Source organism: Dermacentor silvarum, chromosome 2, assembly GCF_013339745.2.
Source record: "Dermacentor silvarum isolate Dsil-2018 chromosome 2, BIME_Dsil_1.4, whole genome shotgun sequence".
Taxonomy (NCBI): Eukaryota; Metazoa; Arthropoda; class Arachnida; order Ixodida; family Ixodidae; genus Dermacentor; species Dermacentor silvarum.
Window position 1 is genome coordinate 185745590 of NC_051155.1, and position 21968 is coordinate 185767557.

The window sequence follows — 21968 nt, forward strand, 5'->3', positions numbered from 1 at the left end:
CCCCCCCCCCCCCCCCCACCTCCATGGAGTTAAATGGAAAATCAAGAACAACAATAACAATGTCTTGCCGAAACAAGACATTTCGCTATACAAACGGATGATTTTAAATTTAAATTTCTCACTAGTTTGCGAAACGCCTCTTTTTTATTGCAATCTCATTTTCTTGATTATAAAGCAACTTGACTCAAATTGATATTTTTTTTATTGTCTTCATTGACTGCGCGCTGAGTCGCGTACCTCAGGACTTTCATTAAAGTTTTACATCCATCCATCCATTGTCTGCATGGTCTGCATTAACCTAAATTTCTCATGGGTGACAATGACATAAACCTTGACCTATTTATTCGCTTATTTTGGCGAAGAAACAAGAAAATCCAGCATCAATGACAGAGTAATGTTTTCTTTAGAAGCGCAATCGCGGTAGTCATCAAGCGTGTTGTCGTCGCGGAGAAGGGTCGCTTGATCCAAGGTAAACTCGGGTTTTTCTTTAATTTTGCTGTATATCTTTACTAATTTTGTTCCCGTTTCTATGTCAGCGTAACATCTTAAATGGTTGTTATGAGTGAAGCGTTGAAATACGATACGGATGTGGTCTTCTGCGTTAGTGGCCAGCGTGAACTGCGATTCCTTGTGGTGATCCAAACCTGTCACAGGTTTTTTGACCATCTTTCTCTGTTATTAGATGACTACCGCTGCAAGGCCCACGTTTGAGCCGGCCCGGGGTGGTGGCGGCCGGAATGAGAAAGACTTAGGGGCCTTGTCGAAACAGTACTCCAGCAGGGATCTCCCGGGACACACCAAGCTAAAGTACAGGTGGGTAGTATTTATGGTGTGAGCGCCTGCAGATATCTTTCTGAACTGTTAAGCTTACACATTCTGCGCGTTCTTTTGAACAGGCAACCCGGTCAGGGCACCAGCGAGGAGCTCAAGGCGAAGGACTTCCGCCGTGAGCTCGAGGAACGCGAGCGAGCTGCGCTCTACGAAAGAGACGGCAAGAAGATAATCAGGGGTGAGTAGTTCGCAAAGGCTGTCTTGCTCACTGTTCTCTACTGAAATGACATCGGGACAACTTCAGTATCTTGCCGAAACAAATGCATCTGACCCTTCGTAGTGCAGTTGCGCATAGCAAATGCACGGTGTGCATTTGCTTGTAGCTACAGCAAATAGCGTATTCTTTACGTAAAAGAAAACCTAAATATATGTCAGGAGAGCTGGATACACCCCTCGACATCTGTGAGATATTGAGGCTAAGCAGTTTTCTGTATGATTTACTTAACAGCTGTTTGTGTGTGTGTGTGTGTTTTTTTTTTTTTTTTTTGGGGGGGGGGGGGGGGCTAACTGTGACAGCAGGTACAGTCAAGTGCAAAATATTAGAGACCACGGGAGCGGCGACTAAGCTGCATCGCTGCGCCTTCTGACGGTTGGGCACCGAAGTTTCAGAGCGCGTACTGCGCACGCGTGTCCTTTTTTTACCTGCCAGCCTTCTCGTTCGGTCGCTCCAACCGCGCACGCACTTGAACGCAGGCGAGGGAGCAAGGTGCCACTTCTGCAGTCGCCGTGGAATCGCCCGAGTGATGATATCGTTATATCATGACCAAAACACTTCTTTTGTACGGCAGCACTGGGAGCGCGCCACTCTGTGTGCCTTGCTTCTAGACGTTCCGCATGCTTTGCGTCACTTTTTCTGAAATCAAATTATGTAATAAGGTGAGGAAGCAGCGAGTGATAAGGTGAGGAAGCAGCGATGACTATTGCGCTCTACGATTCCACAGCGACTGCAGAAGTGGAACCTTGCGCTCTCTCCCCCGTTTCGGTGCGCACCCCCGCAGGGGCGTCTGCGCAAGCAGGCATTTGGTGTGTTGCGACACCACGGACCCGAGCACACGAGGGTTGGACCATCCCACATTTAACCGTGCGTGGCTTAGCCGTGTCCGGGGAAAAGTGGATCCTGGGGGTTGAGCCGATGCCGGGAGTTTAGACCTTTATGGCCCCCCGGCGGACGCAACACACCTCTTCAGCCTCCGCTTCACGTAGACGGCACCCCCGGATTGACCCACCCGGAGGAAATCGGTAGTTGCCTCTTCCTGTCTCTCTCTCCCTCCAGCCTTCGTCTTTCTCTCTCACTTTCCATCTGACCTGTCTTCTCTTTACTTCGTTTTAGGTGTAGTACATCCAACCTTGGGTCTATTATATTAGGTTACAGCAGTGATGTATAGCTGGCGTCTGCGAGTGTTACTAAAACCTTGTAGCGTCCCCTCGTTGGGCTCGGTGGTGGGTGGCTATCATCGCTGTTGAATAACAAGAAATTAAGTAATAGGTACTCCCTTTCCTCCGCTACCTGATCCGCCCTCTCTTGAGAGGGCGCACCGATGTCACGTTTCAGTTCCTGAGCCAAACCAAAGAAAACTTTCCTTGCTTCCATGTACTGCACAGTCAACAAGAAAAATCAGCTCGGGTAATTTCCCCGTTCCTTATGTCCAAATGCCTTGCAGAAAAGCTTGGCCCAGGCTACAAAGCAACAAAAATGGCAAGTGGAAACCTGCTTCTCGAAATCTGCAGCAAAAGCCAACACGACAAATTGACGACTCTTGAGAAAATTGGGGAGATTCCGATAACAGTCACGCAGCATAAGTCCACGAATAGTCTCAGACGACGACTTGATCGACCTTAGTGAAGTGGAATTGCTAGAAGGATGGAAAGAGCACAATGTGATCGATGTGCAAAGAATCAAAATATGCCATGATGACAAAGAAATATCCACCAAGCACTTAATTCTGACATTTGGCTCGAGCAGACTTCCTGAATACATTGAAACAGGATATATCAAAATACGCGTCAGGCCATATATACCAAACCCACAGAGATGTTTCAAGTGCCAAAGGTGGACGATCAAGGCGACAGCCTTGAAGACCAGGCTAACGCACTTGGGGAACATTTTCAGCGTGTATCCAGTTCGGTCAATTATTCAGAGGCATTCCTCAAATACAAAGCAGTAGCGGGAAATAAGGGGTTGAACCGTAAATGTATCCCCAATGAACCTTACAACCTACCATTTAGAACTGCCAAGCTCAAAGCTGCCTTGAACACTTGTATGAAATCTGCCCCGGGACCTGATAGAGTCATGTACACAATGATTAAACATCTTCATCCTGACACACAAGTAGCACTTCTGTCCCTTTTCAACACCATCTGGGCAGCAGGGTACATTCCAGATTCATGGAAAGAAGCTATTGTGGTACCTATCTTGAAACAAGGAAAAGATCCGTCCTCAGTCGCAAGTTACCGGCCCATAGCATTAACAAGTTGCATCTGCAAGTTGTTTGAAAAGATGATTAATTGTCGGCTTTTACATCTCCTTGAAGCAAACAAATTACTTGACCCATATCAATGTGGGTTTAGAGAAGGTCGTTCCACAACCAACCATCTCGTCCGCATTGAAGCATGCATTTGTGATGCTTTCGTCCACAAACAATTCTTTCTGGCCATGTTTCTTGACATCGAAAAAGCATATGACACAACCTGGCGCTACGGTATTTTGAGGGATCTCTCAGAAATGGGCATCCGTGGTAATATGCTTAATATAATTGAAAGTTACCTATTCAATCGTACATTCCGTGTTAGAGTTGGCGATGCCCTGTCCTAGGCCATTTATTCAGGAAACTGGTGTACCACAAGGTGGTGTACTTAGTTGCACTCTATTTATAGTAAAAATGAATTCTTTGCATGCATACATGCCACGAAATATATTTTATTCTACTTACGTTAATGACATGCAAATAGGATTCAGGTCCTGTAATCTCGCAGTCTGCGAGCGACAGATTCAACTTGGCCTCAATAAAGTGTCAACATGGGCATTCGAGAATGGATTTAGGTTAAATCCACTGAAAAGTTCCTGCGTTCTATTCTCAAGAAAGAGAGGCCTACTCCCGGATCCTGACATAGAGCTGCATGGACTGCGATTGCCTGTGAACACCGAACAAAAATTTCTAGGCATTATTTTAGACTCCAAACTAAGCTTCATTTCACACATAAAACACCTAAAGAACAAATGCCACAAAACAATGAACATCCTTAAAATTCTGTCGCCCACAACATGGGGCATTGACAGAAAGTGCCTCATGAATCTATACAAAAGCCTTATACACACACGCTTAGACTATGGGGCCATAGTGTATCAGTCTGCCACTCCAAGCGCTCTAAAGATACTGGACCCTGTTCACCATCTAGGTATCCGCCTGGCAACGGGTGCATTCAGGACAAGCCCAATAGAAAGTCTTTACGCAGAATCAAATGAGTGGTCACTGCATCTGCAGAGGTCGTACTCCAGTTTCTTGTATTATCTGAAAGTACATTCTAACGATGAGCACCCCTCTTATTCAGCTATAAATGATATGACTAGCGCCACCCTCTTTAGTAACCGACCTGCAATAAGGCAGCCCTTTTCACTGTGTTTAAGGAACCTCAGTGAGGAAATGGGTGTTTCAGTCTTTACAACTCCTCTAATGGCGCCAGCAAAGCTGTTACAGCCGTGGAAATGGCAAATTGTTGAATGCGATACATCATTTGTAGATGTAACAAAACACGCCCCAGATGCGCACATACATATGAACTTTCGAGAGCTTCAGTCAAAGTACACAGACTTAAAGCCATTTCTACGCAAAAAACTCAGAAACTATTGCCAACACTTATGGGATGAACAAACACTGAATAAACTCCATGTAATTAAGCCACTTTTAGGCAACTGGCCATCATTAACAAAGTCACGACATACTGAAGTTCTCTTTTGCCGCCTTAGAATAGGACATACATATGGTACACATTCATACCTTTTAACTGGTGCTGAACCTCCTCTCTGTGGAAGATGTGGGGAAAGGCTGACCATACTCCACATCTTGCTGGAGTGCCGGGAAGCAGAAACAGAGCGTAGAAGACACTTTCCTTTAGCTTATAAACAAAATATCCCCTTACAGCCGACACTGTTTCTTGGCCCAGAACCTCTGTTTGAAACCAAGGCAGTGCTTAACTTTTTAAATGATGTCGTGCTGCATGTTATTAGCCAGAGAGATTCATAGCCCTCCCTCTATCTAAAGGGTATTGCTGCGGGCATGCTATTTTTGTAGAGCACGTCCCTCCAGGCCCTTGTGCCCAAGGGTCTCAGTGAGGTGGGAGTGTTAATGGAAGCGACGCGTTTTTTTTTTTTTTGTAATGTTATTTCTCTCTAGCGTATATTTTATGGTCATCGCTCTAATCACTCGTCATTAGCATTCTTTTAACACTTGTATTTTATACACCTTACAGTGACTATTTTAGGCCCCTATACAGCCTCATTACATTTTACACCTTTCATACATCGCAGCATTGATTTCCCCATACCATTTCTTGGCGCTCTTTGGCCATCCCTGGCCCTTGCGCCAATAAACACTATACATCATCATCATCGGTGCGCACGCGGTTGAAGCGCCTGAACTAGCAGGCTGGCAGATAAAAAAGGACGCGCGTGTGCAGTACACGCTCTCGAACTTAGCCGCATAGCCGTCAGATGGCGCAGCGATGCAGTTTAGTTGCCGCTCCCGTGGTCTCTAAAGTTTTGCACTCGACTGTACATTGGGTTGCTTCGCTTTGCTAGGATAAGCATGGCGAGATGGATCTCAGTGTTTATCACAGGAGGTATTCTGTAAGTGTCCAATGTCCATTTCGTCTGCTGCTGACATGCTGAATTGGCTGGGGGTGCGTGTCTCCTGCTGACGCGTACCCCAGCCCAGCCAATCAGAATTTCAGCAGCGGATGCTCATGTACATGTCCACTAGGTGGACACTTACAGAATACCCCCACCATGTGTTGCTGGAAGCAAGAACTTTAATGGCCTTCATGAGAGCTGACATTTGGGTGAGTTATTAACGATGCATTGTGGAAAAACAGCACAACATTACTGAGATTAAAAAAGAATAGACGCACACCAGCACTGATTTGTGTCTATTCTTTCTTCGTCCGAAATTTGTGGCATTTTTTCACCATGCAACCAGACAGACAAGTTATAAGTAAACATGCTTTGCACTAGGAAATACTTATGAAGTCACTGTATTAAAATTTCCAAACTAATGAATCTCCTTCTTTTGCATTCATTTGAATATTTAACATTGTGAATTGTAATGTCTACCAGGCTCCTATGGTGTACTGAGGACTTCAGGAGAGACAATGGCCTGTCGTTAAGTAGTTTACTAAGCCCATTGCACAACACATACAGCTTTTGTAGTTGTTAACCGTGTCGTTCAAATAAAAAGGCCTTGTTTTTTATTTCAGAAGCCTGCGTTTAGGAGAGCAGATCAATAATTGCATCAGTAGTGCGATGTGTGTAATTGTGGAAGCACTTTCTTTTCTGAGTGATACAAATGTGTGTAATTCTCTGTCTTACTTTGATTCATAAGTGACCAAAATATTTATGTTAAGTGAAATTGCACATGTTCATTTCTTTTGTTCTATAGAGCCATCAAAGAGGCCTAGACTGGAACAGGCACCTGCATCAAATCTTGATGCTGATGACTCCTTAGATGAGGTTAGTACTTTAATATCTCAATAATTGGATTTCATGGGCCTGGAAAATATGTCAGTTATCTTAATGTTATGGATGTTATGTTGATGTTATGTTGCAATGTTTGCAAGGCAGTGAGGAAATCTGTTACCTTTGTTTGTTTTTTGAATAAAGTCTACAAAGAAGCTGATATTTTCCTCAACATGCATTAATGGCAGTGCTGTTAGAACCTGCACGCGGTGCTCCAGAAGAGCAAGTGTCTCGCAATGTTCTTTACAGTGTGGCAATAATGTGAGTGTTACACCAAGAGCACTATGAACATCTCCTAGCCATTTTATCATTGGCCAACTGGCAGGCAAGCTATTCATCCATCGCAAAGCAGTTGGCTGGTTAGTGTTGGCACAGCAGGTTACTATTGAAGTACCTTTAATTCATTCTCCTCTCCAATACTTTTCAAAGCATCTATCACGCAACACACCTTGCCATTCCTGCTGTCCAAGCTGTGTTCCAAGCTCGTACTGTGCAAAAAGGAGCAGGTGGAAAAATATCCTTACAAGGAATAATTGTCGTGAAGCATGTTTTGTTGGATACTGGAGCTGCTTTTGCATTGCACATGGTCAGGTTTTTATGCTTGCTTCTCTCTAAGGGCTGTTCGAATTAATGTTGAATCCTCAAATATCACCAATTTAATTAGACTTCGATGCTATTAAATAATACGGCGCCTTCAACGTTAAATCAGTAATTTAATAAAAACACTATGCTAGCTACACCAATGTTGCCTGCATAGGCGTTTTATGCACTTGTGCGCATGCAAGTCTTGTGCACAAGAAGAATGCAGAAATACATAATTTAAGAAAGTGTGTTACAATTAACGTTTAAATTTCACAACTATGGTATTTGTATTAGAAACTTAAAGACAACCGTATTCGAAGCCAACTTAATTTTGTTTGGTTTTTCTAGAGCTCTTGGGTTCTAAAATATTCACCATCAAATTTGACACTCCGTACACTAATTACGCATTCAACGGTGGGACTACCGTCACGAAGACAAGCACCCCCATGTGATGTCACTCATTTCGTATAGCACGCCAGCATAGAAGCCGGGCAAAGTGGATAACTGCTGCATCCCTGCAATTGGCTGTATCAGAGATGGTGCGGCGAATCGTTAGTATAGACATAAATTTCATTTTGCTCAGACTCTGAATTGCACTTTGACTTTTGCATTGACACTATATTCACCGTCTCTTTCGTACATGTTTATCATGTAAATGTGTAATCAGATGTGTGGAATGTAGCATTCTTAATCCGCCTTTTGCATTGCGCTGTAGTGACACCTTAGCAGGCTCCGCGAGAAACAATATGTACGGCGTCGAGGCTTCGCGGGATGCAGAGGCACTCTGCAAGAAGCAAGCTGAAATGGGTTTGAGCATTTCTCAGCCGTTGGTAATTTTCGTTTTGTGTGAGTGGCCGCTTGTTGGACAGGATGCCTAGGCCGGCAATGACTCTGGTGCGACTTACAGCCGCAAGTCGTCAAAATATGATGACGGGATTTCGTGCAGCTACGCCGACAAAACCAGTCACCGTGCGATGTGCCTCTGAACGAATGCATCGCACCGTAATGCGATTGACACAGCACCTACGCTTGTATTCCTGTTACTCATATTTATTCGTACCGAATGTGAGTCCAAACATGCTTCGGAAGTTGAAATGCACGAACGTGAGCACTCGCCAGCCGCCCACATCAAGTTTAAGCTGGGGTCGATTCCGCTCAGCGGGAGGTTATCCGTATCGTATATAGCAGCCGAGTTCATGCATTCGCCACTGTTAGACCTGCACTGAACGTACGCTAATAGGATGATAAAAACTGCTTTTATAGCTGAGTATTGACCACAGTGGCCATAGCACTTTGAAGGGGCGGCACTGCGCCCAGAGTATTGATGCAACGCAAGAACGGCGCATTTGTTTACATCGGCACGCGTACGGCCACCGCCCGCTGTTCGCTTCCAGCACAGTAGAAACCGTGCACCGCTCACACGAAATAATGAGGAAATGTTCAAAGCATATATGAAAACTTCTCACACACATATCAGAAGCGATCACACTGAGACGAGAAGGCATGAACATCCCGGGCACATCGAAAACGGCGATGACCACCTAGCCGCACTGGCACGCGAAAATGCCGATGCCCACTGTATTCGCGTGGCAACGAGCGGTGTTGTTGCTTACGATGCAGTATCGAAAGGGCCATCACTTATTGCCTGTTGAGCATAAGAGGCAAACTGTGTTTTCAGTAACTACTAAGGCAGAATAAAAATACACTCTCCGTAGTTGCACTTCGTTCATGGAAGCGCCGGCGACTGCGACCGACAGCCTTCGTTCAAGAACGGTGCCTATACCGCAGTATTAGCACTGCGCCTTGTCGCCGCTTCCCACTCTGTGTGTGCATCGTACTATGCTAAGAGTGGTTCACTTCAAGTCGGTAAGGTCAGTGCCGAACTATATAAGCAATTTCCTTCGTCGTACTTGCTTATCTTATATTTCAGGTCCGCCAGTAGCGGACGAACTCGTAGGCTGTGTTAGGCATAATGAAGCTGCCTGAACGAGATCGACACCGCCTCAAACTTGATGTGGAGGCCTGTAAAGGGCTGGAAATCGTGCATATCAGCGCCGGAAGTATGTTTCGACTCAATTTGAGCGTCAATAAATACATACACGAGCGCATTTGCCACGATATTCACGTTGTCGGTGCGATGTTCTCACTCGGTGGCCACTCGCATGGCGATCAGCACACTGGTTTTGTCGGCGTCATCGGCACGAAAACTTATCACACTACGATCACTCGCTGTCATCGGTGGCTTCTTCATCATATACTTGTATGACAATATAGGTCTCCCACTGGCACAGTATCACAACTACAGCCGGCCGAGCGTTGGCACCGGCGTGAGGTCGACTTCTGACCGACATCGGTGTCGTGTCGGCATATATTGTGATGTACCGGATGTTAACCGAATACCGCTGTGAACAGCTGAAGTTTCTACCGAAACACAGCGCAAATACCGCGTCGTCGACCGGCACAGCGCCGACAATAAAGAGTTCGCGTGCTCGACGGCTATGCTGCATACACGTGCATCGTCAGCTGCACGAACCACCGACGCCGTACAAAACGTTTTCGGCGCTCGCCACTAGGGAACAGCGCATGCGCACTCGGGACATGCAAAAGGCGGGTTAGTAGCAAATTCATTTACATTATGCAAACTTTCTCAAATGCGGCAGAAGACGCTGACCATGCTGCAGGCACAGCACTTTTAAATCCAGGGTGTCATCTGCTTTACATGCCATGCATGAAATTTCCGTCATTGGTGGCCTTTGTGCACCATGTGGCAGCTGAAAGGTCCCTATTAAATTATATATTTGGGGAAAACTACAGGGACGAAATTGGTTCATGAATGACCAGTCTAGTATAGTTTCAGTGATTTAATTTTTTTAATGTGATGTTGCTGTCATGATTTTCTGCTGTCTGAAAATGCACACAGGCTAGTTGCAAGTAACTATTGTGTGACAAGTGGCTGGCAGAATATAAGTAATGTCATGAGCATTTGCATTTCATACTTTGTTGAAGAGTAGTGCTTGATAGACCACATGTCAAGGTGTCAACTCAGCTTAATGTAATGTTGAATTTATGTGCAGCTTATGTATGACAACAAACTTATTTAATTATATGGAATACCACATTTTTATTTGACTATGAATCAAAGAAACTAAGCAATACAAACCTTCTTGAAGCCTCCAGTTTCTTAACGGCAATGTGAGGCAACTGCCAGTCGTAACTGCTCACAACTGCCAAAGCTTACAGTCCTAAACACATTTTTTTTTACAGTTTAGTTATTTGCAAGTATATTAGATTAAAAAGAATGTGCCACAAACATTTCACACTTCAGTATTCTTAATCTGTCTTAAGCTTTAATAGAAGATTCTGTATGCAGGATGAAGACAGTGATGACAGTGATGAGGACGACACTGCTGAGCTGATGGCAGAACTGAACAGAATCAAGAAGGAACGTGCACAAGAAGAAGCAAAACGGGTGTGTTCTCCTTCAATTTAATCTGCCACTGTAGCTGTGACTACAGGGTACTGCACTGGTGACTACACAGTCATAAGTTTGATTTGTTTCCTGCCAAAGCCGCAGATTTGGCAGCAGGAAAGTAGTGTTTGTTAAACTAGGCCTTAGAAAAGCTAGCCCGCTATGGTGGCTCATTTAGTATGGCGCTCTGCTGCTGAGCACAAGGTTGCGAATTAAACTCCCAGCCATGGAGATCACGTTTCAGTGGGGGCAGAATGCAAACACACTTGTTCGCTGAACTTTGGGTGCTCAGTAAGCAACCCCAGGCAGTCACAATTAATCCTGAGCCCTCCACTGCAGTTTGTCTCGTAGGACTTGTATGGCTTCGGGACATCAAACTCCATCAGTCATCAGTTAAATCATCTCTGTGCACACACGCAACTTATTTTTTATTTCTTTTGTGCATGAGATTAGGTATGCACCACAGCTTCGCCCAAAGTTATTACTACAAAATGATGCAGGCCTCTGCTTAGAAATCTTTTAGGAGTGTGTACTCTCAAAGTGTTAGCTCCTGCATGTTGATGCTGCATTCATCAGCAAATGCATGCAGGAAGATTTGGCTTCAACCTTGATGACAATGCAGGTGGGCAGCTGTACCTCTGATGCACGAATACGAAGCGGAGTTTGGTTCCCAGGGCGATCAGATGCGGCAACTACCATATTTACTCGCGTAATGAACGCACTCGCATAATGAACGCACCCCCAACTTTAGTCGTCAAAATTTAGATTTTTTTTCTCCGGCGTAATAAACACACCCTGAACTTGCTGCTGTGAAGTAGGAGAGACACGGTACGATTTAGCATCTGATATGGCGTCCAGGGGGTACGATTGTATCGAACGTCAAATCGTACCATGTGTCTCCTACTTTTATTGTGATGGCAATCATATGGACACTTCAGGCGCATTTTGCCGTTGGTGGCGACGATCACGGCTCTATCTCCTGCGTTCGAGGAAGGAAAGCGAAGAGGAAACGCGCCATATTTCGTTGCACGCATGGCGCCGGTGGCAGGGAGGGAGGCTGCGCAGCAACTGCACATTGCGTGGCCGCACGTGCCCTATCTTGAAAGCGATCTACGTCAGGGGCTAAGTCTAGGTGTGACAGCGGCTTATACCTTTGTGCGTGCTCCTCCTCCACATCACCCTTATTGCTCTCCTTTCCCATCGGCCGATGCACCTCATTGAGAAGTGTGCTCGCTATCGCCGCGGCAGCCGCATTATAACCGGTATCGTCTTGCGCCGCTACACTGTGAGCAGTATGCGTATACATAAATTTACATGGCAGGGTAAACGGGAGTCGGAAAAGGCTGTGTTGTAGCAAGTTCTGCACTATAAGTGGTTACGTTATAAGTGGTCTAAGCTATATAGTATTACACAGCCATGGACACAGATAAGTGGCCTGCAAGTTTTACATTGTGCCACAGCCAATTTGAAGGCCAGTGAACCTTACGCAGACAACGATGAATAACTTAGTCTGGCGAGGAGTGGACTGAACACAGGATTTTCAATGTGCAGAAAGGCACAGCACATCATTCTGAAGCCAATGCGCTGTGAGGACCACACAAATCATGCAGCATTCCCTCGGTTAGTGTGCTTGTTGCCACTTGGGAGAAACATAAAGCTGTGGATGTTAGTCTAAAATACCCCATGCATAGGCTGCGGCCAGTCACCATTCACACCACAGATCCAAGTATATTGCTGCCTGCTACATCCATAAATCACACAGACAGCCCGGCTACATGGAAAGTTGCCTCAGTAATACATCTCAGAAAATGGTGATGCTGGCATCAAGGTAAACTACCCATAGGCTGCGGCCAGTCACCATTCACACCACAGATCCAAGTATATTGCTGCCTGCTACATCCATAAATCACACAGACAGCCCGGCTACATGGAAAGTTGCCTCAGTAATACATCTCAGAAAATGGTGATGCTGGCATCAAGGTAAACTACCACATGATGCATATGCCCGAAATCTGCCTCACGATGCATCGCCTTATGAAATGAGTCCTAAGGCTTTTGTTGTGCATTAGCTCAGGTGGAGGCTGGTGCCAGCCCAAAAAAGCACCAGCCTCTGTAGAAGATTTATTGTGCCAATGGTGACACATGCTGGTGACAATGGCAACAATGGTGACACTAGCAAAAGATGCCACAAATTTGGGCTTAATGACAAATTACCATATTTGCACGATTCTAACGCGTACCGAATTTTTGCTGGCTTAAAGTAAGAAAATAAAAACGTTCCTCAATATAACATGCATCTGAATGCGAAATGCACCTAAACATGATATGCACTTGAATGTAATATGCACCCAATTTATAAAATAAAGATAGCATGTCCCCATGTTCACAATTGGAAAAAACGAGACATGCAGAATTTTCACAGAAGGGAAACTTTTTTTTTTTTTTTTTGATGACCTATCATAATGAAAGCGGCGGCGCATTGTTGTCGCATTTTCACTTCATTGCCCACAGATACCAACCACACAAGGCGATATTATAGAGTGAGCACATTTAAAGATTCTACTGTCACTTTCACGAGATTTTATGCGACTCAGCATAGAGCTTGTCGAAATATGTGGCCGAAAGCGTTCTGGCACTTAGCACTGTGCCAGAAACACTGGTAACCATATAAGCCGACACATACAGTGCCGAGTCACACTAAGTCTCATGAAAGTGTTGCTATCTTCGAAAGTGATGGTAGTCGACCACGAAATGAACCCACAGCAACTTTCAAGGAAACATGCTCTGCTGCCACCTTGTCGCCATCTCATGATGGTGATATCGCTGCATCTGACGGCTCTGACGGTAGGCTGTTGCCAACGCCGCGAGTGTGGTTTTGGTTTCGTATCTAATTGTAACGCGCCGACAGTTGTCGGACCCATTTTTCTAAAAAGTGTGGGCTATATTCATGTAAATATGTTATATAATCTAATGGCAAATGTGTGATTACGTCATGATGACTAGGGTTGTGTGAATAGTGGATTTTGAGTTCGAAGCAAATTCAAAGCGAATAGTGATTTTGGCCAAATATTTTCAAATCGAATATCAAATAGTTGCTGTTCAAAAATCTTGGCCGCAATGTGGCATACAAGATAATTGTTGGATTCGTGCAATGTTTGGCCACAAAGTTGCATGCAAGATAATTGTATACCGTATTTACTCGAATCTAGGCCGACTCCGATTCTAAGCCGACCCCCCAAAAGTTCGAAGTCAGAAAAAAAAAGAAAAACTTACCTCGAATGTAGGCCGAACGAAAAAGCGACGACAGCATTCGCAAAATAAAACAGCATTTATTAAATTCGAACATGCCGAGCTCATTCTATGTCACCATCGCTGCTAGCCTCGTCGCTATCTTCCTTACTGCTGACATCTTCAAACAGTGCGCTATATTCAGTACCATCAAGCGCATTAGAGATGCTGCATTTTTGGAAGGAGCGCACGATCAATGTTCCTGGGTAAATGTCATTCCCGTTGCGGCACACGTAAAAAGCATCTCCCGTGGCCCCCTCCAACGACATACCGATGCCAAAGTTCCGACTGTCTTGAACGTTTGACGATGCCTCTACGGCTAGCACAACTACCGTATTTACTCGATTCTCACGCTTCCTCGATTGTAACGCGCACCCGTTTTCTGTGAGGAAAAAAAAAGTCCTTTACAGTACCGCACACCTCATGCTTTCAAACAGAAGTACAACTTTCTGTCATATGGAAAAATAGATTTCTTCCCGATGCACTGAAGTTGCGATGAATAAAAAAAAGTTGCAGTTTCGCCCGAAAGGCGATGCATGGAATGCGATAGCAAATTAGTAGACCGTTATTAACAAGCACGGTGTCACGCGCGCACAAGCAAACATGAACACATCTCGCTTGTTGACCGCGGAAACGAACTGTCAGAACGCTAGAGACGGAGCGCACCTTCGTGCTAGCATGTGTCTCGCTTCAACGCGGCAAAAACACGGTGCGCGGCGGACTTTACCCGTCGCAGATTGCTTTCAAGATAGGGCCAAGGCGATCGTATCGCCGGAGTGTATCGTAGCACATTACGTCCTGCTTCGGTCCACTGAAACCGTTCCGCATTGCTTTGCTGGCGAAAATTCTCTCCTTCTGTTTGCGCCAGTCCCGCTCGCAAGTTTTGGATTCTCCGAACGCCCGTGATGCGGCCCGATTTCCGTCCGTCTCCGCACAGATGATCACTTTCCTTTTAAATGCGGCATCACGATGAACTTGGTACTTCATGCTGATAGATAGAGCAGACGCTGAGAGCATTGGCTGAGAGCGTGAAGACAGACGGTAGACTATTGCCTAAGCACGTGTACTGCAGCACACAGAGGAAGCTTCCGCATGCTACGGTAGCTAGGCTCGACGCGCGTGCGAGGTGGCCATTTTGAAATGCCGACGCAGATTTAGGGTCGTGTTGAAAGTGCGTGTTAGATTCAAGTAAATACATTATTCGTTTAGAAAGCGGCGCTATAGTGGCATCGCCCATTTGGTGCCATTACGATAACGCCACACCGCACGCCGATGCTGCACCATACCGATACAACCGATACGACGCAGGTCAAAATGGCGACGTCGCTCATGTACTTCAGTTGGCTACTGGCGCGGCTAGTAGCAGCTGCGATACTAACTTTTCTAGATGGCGCTAACTATGCACCGTATTTATCAGTTTCATTTAAAAACTGGCGCGTTTTTTTAAATCCTCGAATCTAAGCCGACCCTAGAGTTTCGTATGTGATTATTTGAAAAAAGACTATCGGCCTAGATTCGAATAAATACGGTACGTGCAATGTTTAAGGGGACTAATTTGTGAGAATGAGACCACAATTTATTCAAGTATGACTTAGTTATTGGAATACATTTCACAATGTTGATGTCATTCACTCATCGTTTTCTTTTGGAATATTATAGTTTAGATGTTTTGAAATCATGGTAATGAATTTCTGAGCAATTATGAAGGTTATGAGAAATTTTAAAGGTCCGAAACTGGTTTTTCTAACTTGGTGTCTGGACGTGGCGGTGGTGAGAAAAGAGGGCTTGCAACCAGGGTGCCAAGATTGGCAAAGATGGTGCCGGCGTATCTGGAGCTTGTTGCTTGGTTTATTTTGCCCGTTGTTAAACAAAGTTGATGAAATGACTACAAATAATATGCAGTCAACATTCGATTTTTCTGATTCCCTAGGAGCTGCGAAAACGTCCGAAAAATCGGACTGTCCGAAAACACGAATGCATGCCTTTTGCTGCTCTCAAGGGGCTCAAATCGTCACAGGCACGTCGGAAAGCGCTCTAAAGGCCTGCCAGTACACTTATTAGGCATATTGGTGCTCATACTGAGATAGGAGATGGCGGGTGCACACGTGTATAATTAAGGAATGCATACACAATTGCCCCTTCCCACTCTTGGCATGCTTCGCCGCATAACACTACTGTATTGAGGTGAAGCTGACTTCAGGGAACTGGCATTATGCAATGCGCCGTGCTTTACGAGCTTCGAAGTCATTGGCGAGGATCACAAGGGCGGAGTCGGTGCCCTTGCTAACAGCGGAGAACTGTTTCAATGAAACACACAGCAACGAATAGCAAGAAGCTCGGTAGCGAACGTCAAAGTAGCTAGGCCTAGCGTTGCCGTGGTGGTGGCTACGGCTGCCAGCAGATCTGCGTGCTAGAGCTCCAGTTTGAGGCAGCGAGATAATATGGCGGTGGTGGTGGCTTCTATTAATGCCATTTCAGACCTGCAGTCATGGCAAAAGTGCGGAAAATCGGACGGCGAAGGTTTTTTGCGTGCAAAATTTCAGACGTTCTTGTACGAGAAACTTTCCGAAAGTATATTTCGTAATTTATTTTTTTTTTTTGAAAGAGAACCAGGTGAAACAAACAATCGCCGTAAGAATCCAGGCCTGTTGCTGGTTCAATGACAGAAGGAGCGTCAGCGGAGGTGGAACGACGCATGCACAGAGCGCAGAAGAATAGAGAGTAACAGCAGACCGACATGCCCGAGGTTATTCGAGTACAAATCGCGATGGCAGACAGACGTGTGCTTACAACGGGGTCACCAATGAAAATGCGTGATGTTATTTATGATGATTGGGCATGTGGGACTAGTGTGTTTGTCATCCATGAACGCCTGCAGATCGAGTATGGTGAAGTGGTCATGTCTCGTCAAATGGTTGGTCGCTGGTCTTGCATGTTCTGTGAAGGAAGGCAGAGTAGAGTGGTGAGGATGAAGGTCAAAGTGGGCATCCCTCCACATCACGAATGAAAACAACATTACTAGAGTAGAGGACAAGCCGCACTCTCAGGATGTCACTTCCAAAACAGTGTTGAGGTGGAGCAAGCTGTGCAACCATTTCTTGCATCGCAGGGCACCGAGTTTCACCAGAGTGATTACTTTAAACTGAGTGCACACTATGACAAATGTCTCAATGTCAGTGGCGACTATGTGGAAAAATAGTGCAAGGTGTATAGTTCATGATGCCATGGTGTAATTTTTTTGGCAATAAAGTTTCCGTGTGAAAATTAATGACGAAACTTAGTTTCGGAGCGTCCCTCGTACATTGGCTCTATGGAGTACGTGGTGGTGCCCCGATAGCGTCCGAAAAATCAGGCTTCCGGAAAGACAGTCGTTGACTGTATCTGAAAGCTCCCACCATTATATTTATGCAGTTTTTCCGAACGTGCGAGTCTATTCTTGATTTTAAAAATCGTGCCTTACTGATTATTAGAAAGTAAACAAACTCGCGACTGTTTGCCAACACTTGAAAAGCACAAATCTTACAGCTGCTCTCGAAGCAAATATCGAATAGCGAAATATTCGAAACTACTATTTCAAAATTTGAATATTTGCACAACACTAATGATGACCATTGGATTTGCCACACAAATTGATCACACAGACATGTGTTATAATCAACAGGCTTCAAGTCTCTCGTTATGATTCACCATCTAACTCTTTCAGTTTAATATTGAAAAAGTCAGCTACTGAGATCTACTCTCAAACCTTGATACAACAAACACAGATGTAACAAATTATAAGACACAACAAAGTTTATCTAAAGTTTCATTGGTCATGCTTTATAAATTCAATGGAATATTCTGTTTAACGAAGTTGAAAATGCGGGATCCGACATGGTTTCGGTTATAGTAAAGGAAATATTTGTTCTCACATGGCTCAAAATGTGTGTTTTGGTAGCAAAAATGTCATCTACATTTGCCAACCAATATTTCCGACGCCTGATTTATTAAACCTGCGCAATTCGGACTTCGCCATGGCACCACCACCTACCCCTAGAACCATTGTGTAACAACAACCGAAATTTTTGATGGTCAAATTTTTTTACATTATTCCCACTCGCAACGCTGCAAACATGGCAGCTACGAACAAAGTTAGGCATACCAGTCTTGGCAGTATGGCTGTGACAAAAATTGGCCAGTAACTGGCAGAGTGGCTGGCAACAAGCCATTACAGCAAGCTTGCCATCAATATGTTAGTACTCATAGACCTCATTGGTGATTGAGCAGGAAACCACAATGCACAGGCTAGACTGACGACTGTAGTAGTGGAGTTCCAGTCTGGCATAAGGCCTCCCACCATTTTCAAAAAATCGGTCAGTGAATGTGCACAGCAAGAGCAACTTAAAACAGCACAATCTGGATGCACTTATGTGTCTTGCCCAGTGGCTTGGCCTGGTTGGATTGCAGCTGGCAAGTCAACGTACTACTGATCATCTGTGGTCGCACTGGTGGCACGGTTGCATGTTAGAAACGTTAGCACAGATCTGATCGCATTTTTTTTTTTTTTTGACGATGTCATGTATGCTTATCAGAAATATCGGATATAACGAAGGTATTTTCATGTTGGCTGTGACATCATTATATTGAGGTTCGACTTTATAAGCAAATAACAGCAAGCTCGCCATGACGGTTTGCTACTCGCAACCCCACTGGCTGCTTGTAACATTGCTTGCATGCAGATGGCACTGTGGGTAGGTCCAAATAATCAAGCATGTGAAAAAATTGGTAGGAAGGTTTTCCTGCGAGCATTCAGTGCCAGCATTTCTGTGTTTTTCTTCCACATGTTCCAAATGCTGATTTCACCTTAATAACTGGATACCAGGCATTGTATAAGGTAACACTCTTTTCCCAAGGTGGAATGTATTTAAATTGCCAACATTTTTGTGTATTTCAATGTAATGGCCTGAATTTTCGCTGAATATTCAACGTAAAGGGCTCATTGTAGGTTTCATTACATAAAACCTACCTTGGATCACACAATAATCGCAGCGTGTTGTCGTACCAGCTATAAGTCATCAAATTGTTTCATACTTTCTCAAATTTGGCATCTCCAGAGGCACACCCACCTCTTCTGACAGTTTGCCATATCAGGAATTGAATTGCTAGTGCCTTATGTCTGAAAGCTTCGCTTTGGGCTCTGAGAGGTGCCAATTTGGAGGGCTCCAGATTACTGATGACAACCTGAATTTTTTTAATGTGCACAAAAATCTAAAGTACACCAGCTTTCTTGTAACTGACCTTCGTATGACTTATGTCACTGTGGCCTATGCCTTCATAGTTGCCAAGAATCGATACTGTAATCTCATGCAGCAGAATAAGGCCACAACTACTGAACCATCATGGTACGTCCCTATGTGACAAAGCTAAAGACTGTTGTGGCAAAACAAAAGAAGCATTATACTACCGGAATAAAAGTACAATGGAATTCTGTTGATATGCTCCTCGCTGATTCATTGTCTCAGCTGCTACTTTGCATCTTCATGGTCCCAGCCTAAATCTCATCGACTCCCATTAGATGAACAGCTATGGGCAGTCCAACGGGCCCGCGAAGCGGCCGATAGGCTAGGCCTTTCGGTCCCAACGTGGGAGCCGCCCGCTTTGGGCTAGGAAACTAGCGCGACCCAATGGACCAAAATGAAGTTTTTCCATCCATCCATCCATCCATCCATCCATCCCATGTATTATGTTTCCATCTGATACATCGCCATTCTGTAATGTTCTCGCATCTTGCGTTGCGCTTGAATGCGATGGTCGCGTAAGTTTCGCGATGCAGAGAGAAATTTGCTGTCACACGTTGCAACAAGCGACCAATGTGTTGCAACAAGTGACCGATACATTGCATTAAGTGACTGGTTCTTTGAACAAGCCACCGAAGCTTGAAATAACGACCGAGATTGCACAACTATCTGGAGAAAACATGCACAGAGCAGATGGAGAAGCACCCTAAAAAGTGTGCATCGGTTGAAATCTACTGTAACCACTACTGTAAAATTCCGAGCAAGCACCCCCCTCAAGCAAGTCGAAATTACCGGCAAAGTTAGGGGGGGGGGGGGCGCTATCCCGGAACGGCACCACAATTCACGATGGCAATGACGAAATTTTCCCGCCAAAAACAAATGTGCAGTGGGAATTGCATTAAAATTTTATTACACATGAACTTTATTAAGCCAAAGATTTGTTAGTGGTGTTTATCACTCTCAAAACCATCAAAAGGACTACAGAAAGAGCGCATCGATGCTGCACCAACGCGTCGCCGCGATCGGCAAAACGAACATTGGTTATGCAGCTTCTATTCCAGGCAAAATTATGTCTGCTAGAGTAAAGTGACGCGTAATGTTCACTTTATTAAAAACCATGTCCACGGTGAAACGTTTAGCACTAATGAGAGTTCCGATACAAGTCAAGCACAGCTGCAGTGCATGGCTACGGACGGTGGACAGCGAACCGCGGCTCGGCCATGCTCGCATCGCAGCTGGTGGCACCGCAAATATCAGCATGTTTTCTTCATCGTGTGAAATTATTGCGAGGAGAGGTGTAAAGCGGCAACGACGGTAACAAAACATTGCTGCTTGGGAGCGTCGGCGGTTCGTTCTGAAGCGCCGTCTGCTACAGATTCGAAGTGAACTGGAAAAGGCCTAGCGACAATATCGGTGGCGAGTGATTAGCAGCGGTGAAGCTGCCGGCGACGCCAGAGCGTAGCCGCGACCACTCTGTCGTCGAGTGGTCACGTGGCTGTGCCGCAGGGAAATCCTCTGTGCCGTGTGAGAGGCAGATCTCGCCGTCGGCCAGCGGTCCGTGAACTACAGACCGCCAGCCGCAGTTTGCCCCGTGTGCCCACTGGGGCACCCGGGTGCGACCATATAATTCGATGAAATGACTCAGCGGGGCACCCCGATGCGCACCGGTGCAATTTGCCGAATTTGCCATTATTTTCGTGGACTGGATGTGGCAGGCCAGTGTTGGTGCGGAGCGGGGGGGGGGCTTTTGCGGAACGGCGCGAAAATTTGAAATTAGCTGTGAAGTTAGGGGGGGGGGGGGGGGCTCTTGCACGGGTGGGGGCGCTTGCTCGGAATTTTACGGTAGTTCTGTTTAGTCAGCTTTGCCACAATAAAGCTGTTTTGTGTGATGAAGCATACGCTAAATATTGCGGTGAGGCATCAACAGTGGAAAGGGGCCACTGTCGCAGAACATCATAACGCGTCCCCTAAACATACGGGTGCGGAGTCACAGTACGAGCTCCTGAGACGTCTAATAACTGTATTGGCAGCCATTCAGAGCTGTTTCTGACATGCTGTGGCGATTTGCGCCCCTCCTGACTGTTACATTTTCCCAGCTGTTATAGGTTTTCAGCGTTATGGGTTTTCAACGAGGTTCTGCTGTACCAGGAAATTAGACATTGAACAACTACTAACTTGCTTGCAATGGTGCAATCAGCAGGGCCATTTGAGGAAAGCGCAAAACATGTATGGTGAAAAACTTGCAAAGGGTCTGCTATAGGGCTTTCTCAAGTACCCTACGACATGGCATTGAAACAGCGAAGTGAACTAGGTAGTCATTTCTAAGCTGTCTGGGATAGCTAAGGAAGCTACATATGCATGTAGTTTTGATAAGTTATGGCACTTTTAGCCCCATGCTCATAGTATGGTGTTTTGTTAATCATTTTAGGAAGCTGAACGCAAGATTCAAGAAGAGAGGATTCGAATGGAGAACATCCTGAGCGGAAACCCTCTGCTGAATTCGAGCAAGGCGGAGTTTAAGGTGAAGCGACGATGGGATGACGACGTCGTGTTCAAAAACTGTGCCAAGGGGGATCTCGAGAGCAGCAAGGAACGCACTTTTATCAACGATACTCTGCGTTCAGAGTTTCACAAGAAGTTTATGGAGAAATACATAAAGTAGTTTACAACATTTTCACTTGTCCGACACTTTCGGCATCACCTGACATGACCATCCCAGCTGCACATTACGGTATGTAAAGTGCTGCTCCTCACGTGCCATTTCTCATTGGCTGAATACAAGCACTGGAGAGCT

General features: G+C 45.3%; 1 protein-coding gene across 1 annotated transcript; it reads left to right on the forward strand.

Moving 5' to 3' along the window:
* Positions 1 to 335: 335 nt before the first annotated feature.
* On the forward strand, positions 336 to 21851 carry LOC119442290 (protein CWC15 homolog). The gene is made up of 6 exons (XM_037707110.2): positions 336 to 469; positions 683 to 813; positions 897 to 1009; positions 6483 to 6553; positions 10512 to 10610; positions 21603 to 21851. The coding sequence occupies exons 2-6, from the start codon at positions 683 to 685 to the stop codon at positions 21834 to 21836; spliced, it is 648 nt and encodes a 215-aa protein (XP_037563038.1). The 5' UTR covers positions 336 to 469; the 3' UTR covers positions 21837 to 21851.
* Positions 21852 to 21968: the final 117 nt, after the last annotated feature.